Source organism: Lactuca virosa, chromosome 2 (genome assembly GCF_052849685.1).
Source record: "Lactuca virosa cultivar CGN04683 chromosome 2, Lactuca_virosa_CGN04683_v6, whole genome shotgun sequence".
Classification (NCBI taxonomy): Eukaryota; Viridiplantae; Streptophyta; class Magnoliopsida; order Asterales; family Asteraceae; genus Lactuca; species Lactuca virosa.
Window position 1 is genome coordinate 286,708,904 of NC_136427.1, and position 19,931 is coordinate 286,728,834.

Sequence of the window (19,931 nt, forward strand, 5' to 3'; positions counted from 1 at the left end):
ATAGTGCAGATTCTTATTAAGATAAACACTTCACACAATTGGTCTTAGTTGGTCTTTGTCTTATCCAAGACATCACAACTTACCAATTTCAAATGTACAGGAGTAGAAAACATTTTACACTACATTTGATAAGTGTTTTTAAACCTTACTTTATGTCACTCAATGTTACAATCTTGGAGTATGACTCTAAGAGTTGTTTTGGAACGAAGTATGATCCATCTTCTTGATTTTAACCATTCCAACAATTCATGACCCCTCATCTTAGTCATAACAATGCACTAAGATGTCCTTAGAGTATGAATTTGTGATATGGTTTCATAATCATTAAGATGATCATAAAAACATGTATGATCCATCTTCTTGATTTTAACCATTCCAACAATTCATGACCCCTCATCTTAGTCATAACAATGCACTAAGATGTCCTTAGAGTATGAATTTGTGATATGGTTTCATAATCATTAAGATGATCATAAAAACATGATACTAAAGTACTCTCCCATCTTTTCAGATTTGAGAAACTTTTATCTTTCTGCCAAATTTGATTCATCTCATCCGTTCTGCCATACATTGAAACTTTTCCAATGTTACAGAATTATACTTAACCTTATAAGTATAACCATATTTACTAATCTTTAGTAAATCATGACGAATTGATCTTTGTGGTGGACCTTGACCAGCACACACCCAGTGTACCTAATTCCTTAGTCCTTCAATTGACTCACATATGCATGTGATCAATGAATTAGTCTCAATTTTACAAAGATGAAAATTCTCATTCATCATACAATACAACTTGTATGATTCCAAGTTTCTGTCTAACTGAAGCTTGGGTGATGAGAACCTTTCCTCATTGGTAAATTCAGACACTACCACATATGAGAGAATCAAACTCATATTCCAATATTGCTAGAAACATACAAACATCAATTTCCATAAATGCCATTGTAAGGGGATATAATATAAAATAAACTAAACAAAACTTTTATTTCTTTATTAAAATGCGGAAAAATATTCCTTACAATGCATCTTCAAATGAAAACTATGATATTACATATTTCCTAGCAATCTATCATAACTTTTAAGTAGTAGCTCAAAAATCCGATCCTCGAACCATGCGATAGAAATCCATCTTCGTGATCAGATTCAGCACACTCTTATTTTAACCTTCCTTTTGCTCGATCCTGCTAAACATCAAGATGCAACCTAGTCACATCATGTAATAAGAATCAACAATTAGGAACTTTAACAAAGTTAGATAGTGGACTTACCTGAAGCCGAGTCAAACATTTTGTCTCTACTTGCTTTTAAATGTTTCAGGTATTCAGGGCAGCTTCGCTTCCAATGTCCCTTCTCATGACAATAAAAACATATAGCCTCTTTGGGAATGGTACACGAGACAATCACAGACTTAGCCTTTCCCTTTACCTTTTGGTCAACCGGGTTGACCAAGGCCGATCCCCTTCCATTGGGACGAGAAAGCTTTTCTGGACTTCCAATGTTACCATTGTCCATGTCCATGGAAGTTTGAGAAATAGATTTTCCATCAATATTTGCTTGACCATTGCGCCAAATCATTGCTGATTCAGCAGCAACAAGCAAATAAGAAAGATCTATTAGGGTTATGTCGGGATTTGTCATATGGTAGTCTTTAATAAACTCACCATACGACTCAGGAAGTGACTGAAGAACCCAGTCAACAGCGAACTTCCTTGAAATAACAGCACCCAACATTCTCAACCTGTCTATGTGTGACTTCATTCCTAAGACATGAGTGCACACAGGTCTTCCATCTTTATGTTTCATTTCTAGTAGAGCTTGAGTGACCTTGAACCTTTCAAGTCTTCGGGCTTGTGGGTCAGGGAGAATAAATGGAGGAGGTGGAGGGAGTGAAGCATGATGTTGAGGGACATCATCTTCAAGAGGAAAGCTTGTTCCAAGCGATTTGTGAAGATCATAGTTGTCTGAACCAGACATCTACAATGGGAGAAAATCAAGTTAGTTGATTCAAGTCCTTAATATAACACCCAATATGAAATATTAAGGCTAGGACCCAACACAATATTTTATAACTTGGAAGAGGGATGTCGTAGTCCAAGCTATAAAATATTTGAAGGTAGGCGAATGACGATTCACCAATTTCCACCATGAAAAACGAAATAATTTATTAGGTTTTAATTGGATTTGAAACTCCTAGATCTTTTGAGATTCATTGAACTTTTCAATGGCATGTTTCAATCTCGATTGTGCCCTCTCAAGTTTTGTGACTGGGATGCCGAGGATCACAAAACAAGGTGTGAATAACCATGCAAATTCACTTGGTACCCTTAATATTATCACCTAATCAATGTGCCGGTTAACCACACGCGCTCCACCGATCTATGATAAACATTAAGTCACCCTTCGTGATCCTTACTAGTCCAAGTTAGTGTGCCGGTTAACCACACACGCTCCACCAACGACTTGGTAAGGTACAAAGTGTGAATTTCATGGGTTAGCACCATATTCACATTTTCCTAAAGTAACTAAGATTGGGAATTAATAAAAGGTTTAGTTACTTTATAATATTCATTATACTTTTAATGAGAATTTAAAGTCATTGTCCTACCCGTTCGGCTAACGACCCTCCACCGATCAAGGAAGCGGTGGGTGAGAATGGACACCCATTAAGTTGCCATTTTATAGGCAACAACCTTATACCCCCCTTATAGACCGGCTTCGTGAATGAGGCCTACTAACGGTAGAACGACTTATTCTTATACATATATATAATAATTAACCATTAATGTTATAAATAGTATAAGTGTTGAATTTTAACTATTAAAACTCTAAGGGTTGGAATTAAAGTTTATTAAAGTGTGTGAAACTTTACAAATTCCAAAACTTGAGGGCAAGTTTTGTAACTATCCAAAACTTTTCATTTCATAACTTATGAATTAAAGGTTCATAAAAATGAAGACTCTTCATTTTATGTAACTTATGTGTTTTAAGTGTGTGTTTAAAAGAAGTGACCTTTGGATATCCATAACTTGAGGACAAATTATGGACTCCATTAAAACACATAAATGATCAAGAATTAATCCTAAACAATTCAGCAAATAATTCCTATCATCTTCTAAATTCATAAGAACATGAACATGATCATCAAAGTTTCAACAATTATATGAACACATACAAAGCATGAAATTTTGATATAAGCTATTGTAAATGGATTAGAACTACCATTACACCAACTAAAACAAGTTTTAATACACCAAAACCGTTTAGGGTAATGTTTCTAGTCCATTTCCAGCAGCAAAAGTCGAAAATCTGCATTCTGAGGCTCCTACTCGCCGAGTGCACGAACCTACTCGCCGAGTAGGATGAGTTTACTCATGAACTCGGCGAGTCCCCCCATGGACTCGGCGAGTTCATCAGTCAGACAGCAAAAAATCAACTTTTTATCACTATTTTGCATCAAGTATCAAACAAACAAGCCTAGGCTCTGATACCACTGTTGGGTTTTGAGCATTCTAACACTTCCTAAGTGTACATGCAACCCTATTAAACCTTGGATCTATGTTTGTCTAAGATACATGCAAAATATTATTTTCCAAGGTTTATAACCTATCTAGCATGACATGGGGTACTTTTAAACATAAAAGGACTAGATGAATTACATACCTTTTGTTGATTGTTGATTCCTTGGAGTTTGAGAGCCAAGCACCAATAATGTGAATGCCTCAAATGGAAATCACAAATCACCACAAACTTGGAAAATGTATGAGAGAGAGTATACTAACTCTTGATTTTGGCCACCACACTTACACACACATTAGTGTCTTTTTCATGCAACATAAGCTTGTTTATATAGTGTGCATGGTTAGGGTGAAACCCTAATAACCCATGTCTTTTCCTCTTCCAAGGATCCATGGGTTAAAAGCTCCATGGATCATCCATGGACTTCCATATAAGCTTAGCCCATTAACAAATGAGCATTAGCCCACACCATATAAATACAATAGCCCATGATTTAATTAGTCTTCCTTTTAATCACTAAATCAATTCATAATTAATTCAAGATTAAAACTAATTAAATAACATGACTTTATATTAATATATTATAACTTATAATATATTAATAAATCGTAAGTATACAATTCTCATAAAATTATCCATAAACAGTTTGGGTGAAGTGCAACCCAAATGGACCATGCCGGGTCGGGTCAAGTATATACCAAATAAGTTATGGACTTAGACACCTTATCCAACAAGCCTGTGTACGGCCGCACACACCCTTGTGCGGCAGCACACTCATGTGTGAGGTAGCACACTCCCTTGTGCGGCAGCACACTCATGTGTGTGCGACCACACACACACCCTAGGACCGCAAACCCATTTCTAAGACCCTAAACTTGTACTACAATTAAGTATGGACCTAGAACACTTCGTGGATGCAAGTATGGACCTTGTAAACACCTCAAAGGCACCTTCCATCATGAGTGTACGGCCGTACACCCCTTGGGCCGCACACCCATGGCCGCACACACCTTTAAGGTGGCCATACACCTCCCTCAGGCAATCCTTTAAGGTTCTAACACTTAGTGCAAGTAGTTCCAAGTTCCTAGAGTGGTTCTCCATCACATCTAGTGGTGAAATACCTTCATTTGACATCCTTTATGTGTCATTACTTGTTAATTAGGATCAAATCGTGTTCAAGGCTTCACTTGAACATTCGGCATCCCGTATCGATCCTTCATTCAAATCGCACGAGGTGAGTTCATACCCCTACGCTTTTTCCGAGTTTTTCATGTTTTCAGGGGGAATACAAGCAAAAGTACAAGGAAACTTGTGCTCAAAATATATTATTTTGTTTAAGATAATTATATTACCAGTATGTTTTTTAACACGGAAAACAGTTTTACCAAACGATTAAGAAATCAACTCGTAGAAACAGTTTTCAAAACTAGAGCAATGAACTTATGAATCATGTAGTAAAATGTATCGTTTTATAAAGGATTCATGTTAATCACAAAAGGATTTTCTATATTATTACTTGTAAATTTGTTAGTCTAAGTTGGAGACACGTCCTTGGTAACACTCCCACAGAATCAGAGCGTAGGACTAGTACTTGTGACCAGAGTCTCTTGTAGGGAGAGCGTGACTGTTGTGTATAGATCTATACGGGACTGACAATCTCGCACCTTGCTGCTAGCTACAGTCGGACCAGCAGGTATACGAGTGACAAAGTCATAAAGGATACCGGCCCCGTTGCGGGTCATGTCCAGTCAGTTATGGTCATGAAACTCACAATGTAGATAGCAGAGATTTACTTCTGTAATAATGAATCAAGTGAACTAGCCTCAAAGTAATAACCGATAGATTACTGGAGGGTATTAATACTACCTTCAGGATTTAGTTCATCATGTTTTCTTTTATTAGTTTTATTTATGTAATAAGGCTAATATACCTCACTGGGAGTAATCAGGGTTTTTAAAAGAAAACTACGTTTATCGATATAAGTATGGTAGATACTTGTGCACCTCAGTTTAGAACGGATAATCAATAATCAACTTTTAGGGAAAATATAGGATTTTCCTGGGATAACTCGGCTTTTCATAAACGGATTGTTTAACGAGTAACCAACGGATATCCATATTCATTCAACGACACCTTGGATTGTACATATCTTGTATGAATCTGGAAGTCATGGAAGGAATGGGTTTTCAAACACGCTTTTCATAAAAAAATATAGGATTTTCTTGAGGAACACTTTTCAAAAGGATCAAAGAACATTTTCCATCAAAACTAAATGTTTATGAACTCACCAGCTTTATGCTGATATTCTTTCAAAACTGCTTGTATTCTCAGGGAATTAGTAGACAGGTACCTCCAGGAATTCGGAGAAGTCGGAGCGTTAGAGTCACGTCTTTCCGTTTTACTTTTGATATGAACAAAACTATGTATTAAACAATGTAAACCTTTTTCACATATGTATTCAATGTCTGGTTGTGTTTACTATGCTTGCTATGATACAATTGTTGTGATACTACGCATGACGTCAACCACCCCCGAACGTTTCCGCCGTTCTGGTTTGGGGGTGTGACAAATGTGGTAGCAACATTGCTATGGAACGGCATGCCATAGCACGATCCATTGCATATTAACAACGAAAATGCATTCCATAGCGACCGTCCCTAGCAAAATCGCGTTTTTCTTGTAGTGAAGTCTCGTTTCCGGTTTCGTTTCTCAATTCTCAAATCGCCGACACAACCACACAGGGACAAGCCGACAAGGACACCCGGTCACCACCATGTAATCGACTACTCTTTCTAAACTCTAATCGATTTCAGTTTCTTAATTCTCATTCAATTGGTTTCATTAGATTCAATCAAAGAGGAATTTAAAAATTAGGGAAGTAGAAGGCTGATTTTATTGTTTCACTAATTTAGAAACTTTTTGTTTCTGCTTAGTAATTCAATGTCAATTCTCAAGTCTCAGTTTTGTTTCTTTTGGATGCTTTAGCAGTTTACTCGCATATACTATTCAATTGATGAACCTTTTTTTCAAAACAAATGAAATTTCTTCCTTGAAGTTTAGGTGGTGTTTAATTGTTCATCTTTTTTGTTTTACTTTTACGTTTAGTAACTAATGATAAAAGTTAACATACGGTTGCTTACTTAATTAGTAAATACATTGTTTGATAACATAGTAATATTGTCATAATTAATGCAATGTGTTCTACTGTTTTGGTAATTAGTGTCAATATTACATTTTATTCTTTTACCTTTCCATATAATTTGTTGATAGTTCATCAATTGTTCATTGTTTGTGTTTTACATTGGTTTTTTGGAGTTGCGTTTATAACTTGGTAATTGATATATATTCCAATAACTAAGTTAGTTTCACTTTGGAATTACATTTTGACACCTAGTTTTGTGACTTGAGTATTTGACAAGATAGCATTGTAATATGATGTATTGGTTACTGTATTTTTGATATTATTTTAGTTATCATATTAATGTTTTTTGTTATTGATTTTTACAGCTTGTTTTAATATTAGGCTTCAACCGTTCAACATATTTCACAAAGAAATCAAAGAAATCAGGTGTATTCTTTTCTTAAAGTAGTTTTTACTTTATTGTCAATCATAAAATGTTTTCTAAAAAACACTTATCTGGTAGTGAAAAACGAAAAAAACAAAAAATTGTTGAGGCTTCTTTACAAAAAGAGAAATGATCTATGGTTAAATTTTTAAAACCAATGAATTCTAATGAAGAAAATATTAATTTGAATGAACATGATACTAACTTAAATGAAAATGTTGCTAGTGTTAATGAAGAAAACATTAATTTAAATGAACATGATAATAATTTGAATGAAGAAAATATTATTTTAAATGGACAAAATACAAACATAAATGAAGATGTTTCTCGTTTGAATGAAGAAAATATTAATTTAAATGAACATGATACTAATATAAATGAAGAAAATACTAATTTAAATGAATCTGTAGATATTTTTGACCATAGAAATTGGGATTCTCTTGATATTAAATCAAGAAATATTTTAATTGAAAAATGGCCAATAAGAGAAATGAATCATATGTTTCCTAAAGAAAAATGGTTTGTCACGTGATCGAAAATGGTTAGTATACTATAAAAATTTAGATAAAGTTTTTTGTTTTTGTTGTAAAATATTTAAATCTACTAATCAAAAAAGTTTTTTAACAAATGAAGGATATAATGATTGGAAACATCTTAGTGAGAGATTTAAAGAACATAAAAATAGTAATGAACATTTTGTTTGTATGAGTAATTGGAATGAAGCAAAACTAAGATTAGATAAAAACCTTACAGTTGATAACGAATTACAACAAGAAATAATAAAAGAAAAATAACGTTGGAGACAAGTATTAAGAATAATAGCGGCTGTGAAAAATTCTTATCTAAATATAATTTGGCCTTTCGATGGTCTAGTGAAAAACTTTTTCAAGATAACAATGGTAGCTTTTTAGGAGTAATCCAAATGATGGTTGAATATGATGGTATAATGCAAGATCATATAAGAAGAATTGAAAATAATGAAACTCATCATCATTATCTTGGCTATAAAATTCAAAATAAACTAATTTCTCTTTTAGGTGACACGGTTAGAAATTATATCATTAAAATAGTTAAAGAGGCAAAAATAATTTTCTATCATTCTTGATTGTACTCCCGATGTGAGTCATCAAGAGCAAATGACTTTGATTGTACGATGTGTGAATTTTTCTTCTAAAAAAATACAAGTTGTTGAATATTTTTTAGAATTTTTAAAAGTAGATGATACTTCTGGTTTGAGACTTTTGAATGAATTATTAGATGCATTGAAATTGTTAGAACTTAATGTGGATGATATAAGGGGTCAAGGTTATGATAATGAGTCTAATATGAAAGGAAAACATCAAGATGTTCAAAAAAGAATGCTTGAAATTAATCCTAGAGCTTTATATATGCCTTGTGTTTGCCATAGTCTTAACCTTACGGTTAGCGATATGACACTTTCTTGTGAAAAAGCTGTTTCATTTTTTGGAATTGTGCAACGCCTTTATACATTATTTTCTAGTTCTACTGAAAGATGGAAAAATATTGTTAGATAATGTTCCAACTTTAACCTTAAAATCATTATCTAATACTCGTTGGGAAAGTATGATTAAAATTATAAAAGCAATTAGATTTCAAGCTCCTCAAATAAAAGTTGCTTTGCTAAAATTAAGTAAAACATGTGATGACCCACACTCAAAAAGTGAAGTTAAAATCTTACTTAAATCTTTTGGGAAATTTGAATTTTTAGTTGGTATGGTTATTTGGTATGAAGTTTTATTTGCTATTAATATTATAAGTAAAAAGTTACAATCTAAATCTATTTGTATTGACACTACTATTAACCAAATAGAAAATATTATGAAGTTTTTTGAAAAATATAGAAATGAAGGTTTTACATCAAGTATGAATATTGCTAAAACTATTGCACTTGATATGAGTGTAGAGCCTATATTTCCATCAAAACGTCGTATTGTTAGAAAAAAACAATTTGATGAAAGTGATAATGAAGAAGAAACACAATCGGTTGAAGAGTATTTAAAAGTTTATTGTTTTTTGATTGTTGTGGATATGACAATTGTTTCATTAAAAAAATAGATTTGAACAACTAAAAAACTTCGAAAGTATTTTTGGGTTTTTAAATGATTCAAAGAAATTAAAGTCATTAAGTGAAAGTGAACTTAAAGAAAGTTGTATAAAGTTTGCTACTACTTTTTCAAAAGATAATGTTTCTCATGTGGATTCAAGTGAACTTTTTTCAGAATTGAAAGTGTTGAAAATGACTTTACCTAATAATATAATTTCCGCTGTTGAAATTTTGAACTATGTTAAAACTGTTGATTGTTACCCAAATACTTTTATTGCATATAACATTTTGTTAACCATTCTTGTTATTGTTGCATCTGCAAAGAGAAGTTTTTCAAAGTTAAAGTTATTGAAGAATTATCTAAGATCGTCGATGTCGCAAAAAAGGTTGAACGGATTGGCAATGTTATGTATAGAGAAAAACATGTTAGATAAAATTGATTTGGATAACATTATTCATGATTTTGCATCTAGAAAGGCTATGAGAAATATTTTCCTGTAAATTAGTTGTTTTTGTAATGTTGTGACCATATTTGTGTTTTTTTAATATTAATAGAGAACTTTGTGAATTTTATAGCATTCTATTTCGAACTAATTTTTATTATATTTATGACTTTTGGGGGCCCATTTTTTCTTTTCACCCTAGGCCCACAATATGTTTGGACCGGCCCTGTGTCTGGATTAGGGGTTTGCTATTTGCTTGTGGTTCCATAGATCATAGCTTGACTAGTGGATCAAGCTTCTTCCATTCTTGGTTATAAGCATACGGTGTGGCTTCCTGGAGGTGATCGGGGACGCCAAAACTCAAGCAGTAGGTTCCAAATAATTCACGTTACACTTTATAGTTTAGTTCATCCAAGTCTAGCGTGAGGGCGACATAGGCTTTGATATTGGTAATATTCGGATGAGTCTGTGGTGCCTTTATTTGACAAGCGTGGCGTGAAGGAGAAGGTTGACAAGAGCCTCGTTTAGGGTTTAGGCCGTAGACAAGAGAAGTCGGCTTAGGGAGAGATTGGAAAGAGAATCATTGATTTAGGAGCAAAAATATGGAAAATCAGTTATAACTTGGATATCATATAATCAGACATACATTTCCATAACCATTGGTTTTTTTTACTTCAATAATAAATAGTAAACATACAATGAGCTTGAGTTCAATAGAAAAAGTAGACCATAGGGCATTTGAAAACTAATACACGAATAATATGGCGTTTGTAATATACTTTTATAAGAACGTAATCAATAATAGAACTCTTTTTTTTTTCGCAAATAATAATAATGATGAATTCTGCTGGCCTAATGAAGACATGTGCCCAAGAGAAGCACCTTAAATCACGTATCTTTGACCATGAAGATCTGAATATATTTCTGGACTGATTTTGTTGGATTACATAATTATTAATCATATTTGTTTAATAAAAACTCCCACATGCTACACACTCATGGTGAAAAAGGTCCCATTTTGCTTCCCAAACAAGCATATCGCCGATTCATTTTATCACTATGATTCAATTCTCTTATTAGTTTTATGCCACATCACCACATGCATATTTTAAATATTATTTTTAGTTTATTAAATTAATTGTAATTATATTTACATAAACATTTGAAACCTTTTCATTTTTAAATCTAGATGTTCTTGTTTTGATATAGGAAAACACATAAATATATGACTCGCAAAAAAATTATTCTTACAGAAATTTTCCAACCTATAAAAAGACATGAACATGCGTAGGGCCACATCCTTTGAATATAAATTATGTAATAATTATTATTTTAAGGAAAATAAGAAATATTTAATAATATGCAGCCCCAAATTGGTGGGAATTCGTAACGAAGAATAGGGTGACCCACTATTTTGGTGAGACCTCTCCATGTGCTTGGCTGTATAAACAATATGGGGTCTACTTAATTAACAAATGTCCTTTTTCCAAAACCATATTTGAATGAATAAAAACTAAGTTGTTTTTGTTATTAATATTTTTTTTCGTAAGAATTTATACGTTTGCGTTTATGATTTTTACTGTATTAGACGATAGACCTTTTTTTATATATAGATTGCACGATTTATGATAAGCAAATAGCAAAGCAAATTTAATAGAAGTTGAAAAACCAAAATTTTAAAGATAAAGCAAAGTTGTCTTTGTTACAAATCACTTTGGCAATCTCTTATATTGAACCTCCATCCTCCATTTCTCTCTAAGTCTTTCTTCTTCTTCTTCTTATTATTATTATTCTTCTTCTTCTTCTTCTTCTTCTTCTTCTCTCTCTCTCTCTCTCTCTCTCTCTCTCTCTCTATGAAGACCATGATGGTAGCTCAAGAAGGCATCCAAAGGGATCGCATTGATCCCAAATCTTATATGTCGTGTGTCTGTGTATGTATGTAGCGAATTGGGATCATGTCATCCTTTTGGATTCCTCCTTTGGTTGCTTCAAGCTTTACAAACATCATATATCTGCTCCAAGAAATTTTGAAGATGGAAAAGAACGTGAAGTTTATATATCTTTCAGTTTCATAAGCAAAACTAAACTATTCGATTGAAATTTCAAGCAACTTGAAGAGTACTGAGAGAGGGGGAAAAGAGAGTATATTGGTGGACATTTCTCCAAGTACAAGTAAGTATATTTTCAATTATTTAAGCTTTTAACTCTTGATTTCACCTCAAGAGTTATGTCACAGTGCCCTTAAAGTTTGTATGGGGTTTTTATTGTATTTCATTTCAAAAGAACCCCATATAAAAATTAGTTTTTCTTCGTGTTATTCTTAAGCGGATTTACATCAAGTTCAAAGTTTTATGAAAGTTTTTTCTTGTGTGAACGTAAATTTCCCACTGAGAAGGTTGTAATGCTTATTATCAGTATAATCTTTTTGGTCATGATATATCTTATAATACTTTTAGAAGTATGTTATGATCGATGAACATATATCTACACACATAAATATATACAATTAGTTTGTTTCCATTTTTTATTTTATATCATCACATAATAAATGATTGAAAAACTAAATTTCAATAATTCTAACGATTATTTTGCTTTCATATGTAAACACGATCACAACTAAAGTCTAAGTCTTTCTATCATGCAAAAGAATATGAATTTCATATACTAATGATTTTTCTTGAAACGATGCTCCTTAAGAAACCGACGAATGAACACTAGTTAGATATCATTTAAAACCAACCAATAAAATAACAAGACAACTTTGGATGTCAAATATTAGCGGTGGGGAAGGATATTTGTCGACATTAACATAAGAAATTCAAACTCGTTTGCTTTGATGGACGCATGTTGCCATGTGACTAGAGCTCGTTTGACAAGTCCAAAAACGATGTATGGATAACGTTTGAATCAAATGCATCGATCGTGTGGTTGTAGGATGTGTATGGAAAGTCAATCTTTAGGGAATTCAATGAAATAACTTTAATTATCTATGAAATAATAAAAAATACACAAGTTCAGAAGTTCTATCCTCCCAATATAGTTTATCTGTAGTTTTATAGGAAAAAATAAATTAAACGAGGTATTAATCCCTAAAAGGAAGTTGGTGATATTCTGATTGTATGAACATGGGAGAAAAGGTAGGATAGGCTACTCAGGAGTCAGGACACAATGGGCATATAGAAGGAGTGAAGCCCTTTAAGAAAGGGAGTCCAACGCCACATGAGTTTTTAGACTTTAGGGACTTTATTTGGAATCCAAGGAATTCTGGGCTTCTTTTCAACAACTTTAAGTCTTTGAAACTAATTTTAAAAATAAAGGAAATCTTGCACATCAGCGCATGTGGTGATTAAATATAAACTCTTTTTTATTTAGGAACTTTTACTAAAAGTCATATGTGATCAAGTTTTACCAAATCGTTAAAAACAGTTTTAAATTACCAATGAAAAAAAATCGACTAAAGTTGCACATTAAGAAATAGTGGAACTTCAAAATCTGTAATTTATTGTATTCTAAAATGGCTTAAATGCAAGAAATCTTGCACACATATAAGAGAACTAGGCGAATGTCCGCGCGTTACACAGAAAGACATATATAGTTGAAATTTTTACAAATATATGTTTTTTAAATATAACAATAACATTATTGTTAAATTTGATATAATAATTTGTATAATAAATTGATATAATATATTGACTATTTTGAATTATATGATAATATATACATCTATTATAACTGCATAATCTCAATCGTTTGAATGACTTTTACCTGTGCGTTACTCATGAATAAAATCAAATATAATATATGGTTTAATGTTATTTATAGTTGTTGTTATTGTTAATTAATTTTTTTAAATTTATTTGTTTAACGTTTTAATTTGTATCATTATAATTATTTAAAACATCAAACATTGTTTTTTGATTTTAAATGTAACAATATAATCATTTATATATAGTTATTTTTAATTATTGTTATTATAAGTTATTTTAAGCTACTTATTTGAAAACTTTTAACATTATAAAAATATCTTTAGGAAATATTTTAGTTAAATTGAGATTACAATTTAGTTTTTGCATTTAGCATTACAATTTATCACTTTTAACTATTCACAAAATATTCATTGGGTTTTTTAAATGGAACTGAAATTTATATTTAAGTCAACACTGTAATGTTATATTTAAAATAACAGTTTAAGTATTTTGTCCAAACTGTTCAAAAGCTGTAGCTTTAAACTGATAATAGTTTACATATAATAACATATTAAATTTAATAAATTAAGTATAATATGTTAACAGTTAAAGGCATAACTTTATAAGTAGAACTAAAGATATTATTCTAATATTGAAATTTAGTTTATTTATGGTTACACTTTAGGTTTGATAATTATTTAACCTTATTAACCAAATTATAATCATTATTAGAAAGACATTACAATTTATCACTTTTAATTATTTACAAAATATTTTTTGGGTTGTTTAAGTTAAACTAAAATTTATATTTAAGTTGACCATGTAATATGATATTTAAATTAATAATTTAAGTATTTTATACAAATTGTTCAAAATTTATAGTTTTAAAATGATAATGGTTTACATCAACAATATATTAAAATTAATAAATTAAGTATAATATGTTAAAAGTTAAAAAAACATAACTTTATATGTAGAAGTAAAGATATTTTTTAATATTGAAATTTAGTTTATATATGATTGCAGTTTATGTTTGATATTTATTTAACCTTATTAACCAACTTATAATCATTATTAGAAAGAAATTGAAAAGTCATGGGAGTTTTAAATGAATGTGGTGAAAGGAAAAATGCATGGGGGTTTCAAATGAATGTGGTGAAAGGAAAAATGTTTCCTTTATAATACAGTATGATATGATATTATACTCGATTCGTAAATTCTAATACATTAAATGCACAATATTAGTAGGCATGCAAGTTTTTAGCCTCTACAAATTAAATTGTTTCCTATATTTTACGCCTATAAATATTTCTACCCACTAATATTATTACAAGTGTCACCATTCCATATTTTTTTTAACTATCTAATTAAGAGTATATTAAGAATATATCAAATCAAATTAACTTGAATGTTGGAATTATGACACATGTCATAATCTTCGTTGGTAGGAATATTTGTAGGCATAAAAAGTATGAGACAATTTAATTTCTCGATAGCCTCTAAAGCACTCCACATGTAGCCGATTATTGTCGTGAAGCATCGCAAAAGAATAAAATTATATAGTTAAAATAATAACTTTTAACAATTTATTATTTAATATTTTTACTTTAAAACTCAATGTTAGTAGTAAAGCAAACATATAGTTAACATATTAGTTTTATTAAACATTATATTTTAAATTTTAAGTCATTGTGACGTATACCATTATTTGATAATTTTATGTCGTTTAAAATTGTATAAATTATATATCAAATATATGATGAACTATATATAACGAATAACAAAATGTATGAAAAAAATAAGCACTGCAACTTTTAGTAACATAAAAACACTAAAACATTTATTATAACATATATATATATATATATATATATATATATATATATATATATATATATATATATATATATATATATATATATATATATATATATATATATATATATATATATATATATATATATATATATAACGAATAACAAAAAGTATGAAAAATAAACACTATAACTTTTAATAACATAAAAACACTAATTTAATATATATGGTTCATGCCATAAAAACATTTAAGTTTGCACGAAATTGTCGGATTTACCTAAAGTTCAAATTTGTGTTCGTTTTTGCCTCAAACTTGCATTAAATGTTGCGTTTTTACCTATTAACTGGTTTCCCTTTAATGAGTCGGTTACCACTTGCTTGGCTGGAAGATACGTGGCTCATTAAATCCCTTTATGTAGACCGATTCAGACACATCTCCATTTGATCTCTTCCACCCCCACAGTTAGTCGCACAAATTCTTCCTTCTACAACGGTAAAATGACAACTTCCTTAGCAAGATCAAGCTTCAATGGTGGTTCAAGAAGGAGGAAGAAGAGGGTAATCACATGTGATTGTGGTTGTAACATCCCAACCGTTAGGTATTATTAATTTTTCTTCCATTTAGACTTCATGTCTAAGGTCTACTCGACGAGTTGGCGCTTGACTCGTCGAGTAGCAGCGGGCCAGGACACATCAATTAATGATTGACTCGTCGAGTCGGCATGAAGACTCGACGAGTAGGAGCTGGCAGTGGAAACCCTAATTCACAGGGTTTTGCACCCTATATATTGGACCATTAGCGCCTCCCGCTGTCCTCTATCACCCTCTTGAGACCCAGAAACCCTAATTTCCGTGAGTGAGAGCTTGGAGAGTGTTTTGGAGCTTTGGGAAGTGACTTTTGTGAAGTAAATTGGTAGATCAAGAGACTAGCATCAAGATTTCTGTGTGGATCCAGAGTCTACTTCAGTTTGGGCACGTTTTGGAGGTAACCAGCTGTTACCTTAACCTCTTTTTCTTCTAGAATCATTCATATGTGGAAACTAGGGCTTTCTTTAGTTATTCATGAAGGGATTTTGGTATGGGAGCTAGATCTGAAGTTGAAACTTCAGATCTAAACCTCTTTTGAGTCCTAAGTCCATAAAGTTTCCAGCTTTTGCAAGGATGAGACTCTCCTATGGTGTAAAGCTCCATTAGAAGCTTAGATTGGTCATTTAGAGCCTTTAGGGCCTTGCATGCGTGTAAAGTTTGCAACTTTACGTGATAAACATGCCTTAGAAGCGTGGATCTGTAATCTGGAACCTTGGCATGGCTTGAAAAGTGTCTGCATGGATGAAGGTCTGCAAGGACTCGGCGAGTTGTGTGACAACCCGAAATTTCTATCTTGTACAGTCAATCAATTCAAACCAAGTCAGACTTGTTTCTGCTATTTAGCATTGTTTAGAGTCTATTTGAGTGTTCTAATCTTAGTATATTCAAGAATTGGGAGTTAGGAAGTATCTGCTTGAATCCATTGCACCTAAATCAAGCTTAAGCCCCATTATGAGGTGTTTACGGCCAAACTTTATGAGTTTGGGCCGTAAACTCATCCAGGGCCGTGAACTCATGCCTTAAGCATGATTTTACATCATTTTTCATCATTTCCTTCATTCCAAGTCAAAGAAACTCCCATTCTCTCTCAACTGTCATCAAGATCTTCATCTTAATCTTCCAAAAATGTAAGAATTTCTTCATTTGATTTGTTATTACAACACTTTATCTAGTACAACCCTTTGATTTCATCCATGAAATCATTCCATTTTGATAGATCTTCAAGTGTTCTTCATTTCACCAAGAACACCAAGAACACACACTAGTGTTCTTAGGCCGTAATCACACTTACAAGCTCCTATATTGTAAGTACCTACCTCCTATACTTGTTAGTTAGTTAGGATGTTGAATCAAGGACTTGAAAACAAGTTTTCCTCAAGAACATAAGGTGTTTACAGCCAAGGCAATCTCCTTGGACCGTAAACCCTATTTAAGGGGACAAAGTGAGCCCTAATCCCTTCCAAATTCTTGGAACCAAGTCTAGAATACTTCCAAGTAAAGTGTAGGACCTTAAACATCAAAAGGACCAAGAACAAATGGTGTTTACTGCCAAGGCAATCACCTTGGGCCATAAACACTAGTTAGTAGTGCATATGTGCTTCCATTCCTTCCTAAGACTTAGACTTGATCATAGAACACTTCATTGTGACTTATAAGACATCACACAACAACTAGATACAAAATACCATGAGTTTACGGCCGTAAACTCATGGGGAAATTACCATGGGCCGTAAACTCATGTGATACACCCATATTGGCCATAAACTCCAAAGAGAGGCCATACTTCCCTTAGATGCAACCCTTTGGTACTCCTAGCACTTGAATCAAGTGTTTTCCATGTCCTAGAGTGTCTTTACTTGCTTAATTAGTTGTTAATTGACTAATTAGATACATATATGCGTCCTTATATGTTAAATAGGATCCGTGTGTGTGCTCAAGTCTTCACTTGACACTTAGCATCCTATACCATCCGTTCATCCAAACCACTCACTACAGGTGAGTTCATACCCCTTAATCAACCTTTTAAATGATTTTAAATGCTTTTATGGGGGGAATACAAGTTGAACTATTACAGTTATTATATCAATCACATGTGATTAATAACTACCAAACAAGTGGATTCTTACTTTTCAAACTGTGTTATCAAACAAACTACTTCAAATCGGTTTACAAACTCTTTTACATGCTAAATACTTTTATTAAACTCTTTTAAACTTATACTTTGTCAAATGCGTATCTATATAGATATAGTTATATAAGTAAGATTGAAAGGACTTAGGACTGATAGCTCACCTTACCCTTTGTTCCTTGTTTGGTTGTGGATTTAGGGTATCGGTTGTTTGTCCGAAGGTCGTTTGAATCTTAGTTATATATTATGTATATGTATATAGATATAAAAGTTCCTTCATTCAGTTCAATACCTTTGGGTAGCAAAGGTATACAATCATGTTCATTCATACAAACAACATTACTAGTAAACTATAATAGGTACAGTTTAGGAAGTTACTAATACTATTACTAGAACAATGAAACATACAAAGAATCAGTTCATACATGAGTCAATACATACTATTATGAGAAACAAAGAGAACATACTATTATGAGAAACAAAGAGAACATACTATTATGAGAAACAAAGAGAACGTACATGCATACATACTAGACAGAGAGAACATACAATACAGCTAGTACATACTATACATTATACAAGAGAACATACTATTATGAGAAACAGAGAGAACATACATACATACTAGACAGAGAGAACATACAATACAGCTAGTACATACATTACATATACAAGTATACAATAACATAAATGTGAACCATCGTTCGAGGCATGGCATCACCTGTCATGGCTCGATTTGTAGCCAGAATCTCCTAGAGGGAGAGCGTGAATTTGCGTATAGATCTATACTGGATTGACTATCCTACACCTTGTTGTTAGCTACAGTGGGACTTGCAAGTCTACGGGTTCCAAATGTCAATTCTTCCGACGTCTTTCATCGTCGTGTTATTAGTCGATAGTATGGTGCAACCATTTCACATTTAACCTTAATTAACGGCCGAATTAAGGTAGAAAGTACAGAAGTAGTTACTATAATACAACACTACAGTACTTTATTATTTCCCCATTGCATTCACATTGTGATCTTTTCGCATAAAAAGTAATGTAAAACTATATTTTTTATTAATGATAGTCATACTTGGGAAAATATACACTCTTACAAGAAACAAACATACATTTCATTTGATGCCTTGGTAGAAGGCTACGTTTAATAGAAAATATAGGATTTTGTAGGCGATACAAACATTTACAAACATTTACAAACATTTACAAATATTTACAAACTTACATCAAGTACTTACAAACAGTTTCATACAAACAATGACACTAAAATACTTATGAACTCACCAGCTTTAAAGCTGATAAACTCTTTCAAAATAACTTGTATTCTCAGGTCATCAGTAGACAGGTACCGATGCCAGGCTTTTGAGAAGATGGAGCTCGTTCAAGACTCGTCTCATATTTTGATTTACATTTTTGGTGTCTTATAAACTTTACAGAACACACTTGTATGAAATTATATTATTAATGCAATGGATGATGTTGTTGCTTGTTTACTACTATACTTTGCTGTGATACTGTACATGACGTCCTCCACCCCTGAACGTTTCCGCCGTTCCGGTTTTGGGGTGTGACAAGTTGCATAGTCAACTCGGCGAGTCATATGAAGATGGTCATGAACTCGTCGAGTTGATGAACAAACTCGGCGAGTCCGTTGAAGATTGCCTTGAACTCGGCGATTCGTTCGAAGACTCGGCGAGTCGGCTAGGGTTTCTCCCAATTCTTGGACACGTATGAACTCGATGAGTTAAAGGGGAACTCGACGAGCCAATCAAGGATTTCACGACTTCTCGAGTTCAGGAAGGACTCGACGAGTCGGTGAACTGCACTCGACGAGTCGAGTCAGCATGGACTGTTGACTTTGACTGTGGACTTTGACTTTGACCAAGAGTTGACCAGTTGACTTCTGAGGGTATTCTGGTAATTTTGAGATTTATGAAGAAGGGTTTTATGGTTACTATAGGTGGTGGAGTTCGTGTTGGTGATCCGGGAGTCGAGCTTTCTAGTTTCAGACGACAGTTGCAAGGTGAGTTATCCTCACTATACTAAGGGGTCTAAGGCACCAAGGCCGGCCCATTGGATATGTTATCCTAGCAGTGTTAGATGTTGAGTATGAGTTAG

The 19,931-nt window shown here is 32.6% G+C and overlaps 1 protein-coding gene and 1 long non-coding RNA gene across 2 annotated transcripts; both read left to right on the forward strand.

The window, feature by feature from the left end:
• The first annotated feature begins 7,242 nt into the window (after window positions 1–7,242).
• On the forward strand, window positions 7,243–9,651 carry LOC145158603 (uncharacterized). The gene is made up of 7 exons (XM_079077478.1): window positions 7,243–7,604; window positions 7,702–7,875; window positions 7,950–8,122; window positions 8,343–8,506; window positions 8,815–8,822; window positions 8,864–9,097; window positions 9,162–9,651. Exons 1-7 carry the CDS (start codon window positions 7,243–7,245, stop codon window positions 9,649–9,651), a joined length of 1,605 nt encoding a protein of 534 aa, XP_078933604.1.
• A 1,454-nt stretch (window positions 9,652–11,105) lies between these two features.
• LOC145161319 (uncharacterized) lies at window positions 11,106–19,306 on the forward strand. The gene is made up of 2 exons (XR_013738467.1): window positions 11,106–11,765; window positions 19,144–19,306. It is a non-coding gene; the product is annotated as an uncharacterized LOC145161319 (long non-coding RNA).
• Window positions 19,307–19,931: the final 625 nt, after the last annotated feature.

Coding starts and splice junctions, on each gene's coding strand:
- LOC145158603 (XM_079077478.1), top strand. CDS start 7,243: ATGAATTCTAATGAAGAAAATATTAATTTGAATGAACATGATACTAAC. Junction 8,123..8,342: donor TAAACTAATTTCTCTTTTAG/GTGACACGGTTA, acceptor ATGAATTATTAG/ATGCATTGAAATTGTTAGAA. Junction 9,098..9,161: donor GAAACACAATCGGTTGAAGA/GTATTTAAAAGT, acceptor TTAAAAAAATAG/ATTTGAACAACTAAAAAACT.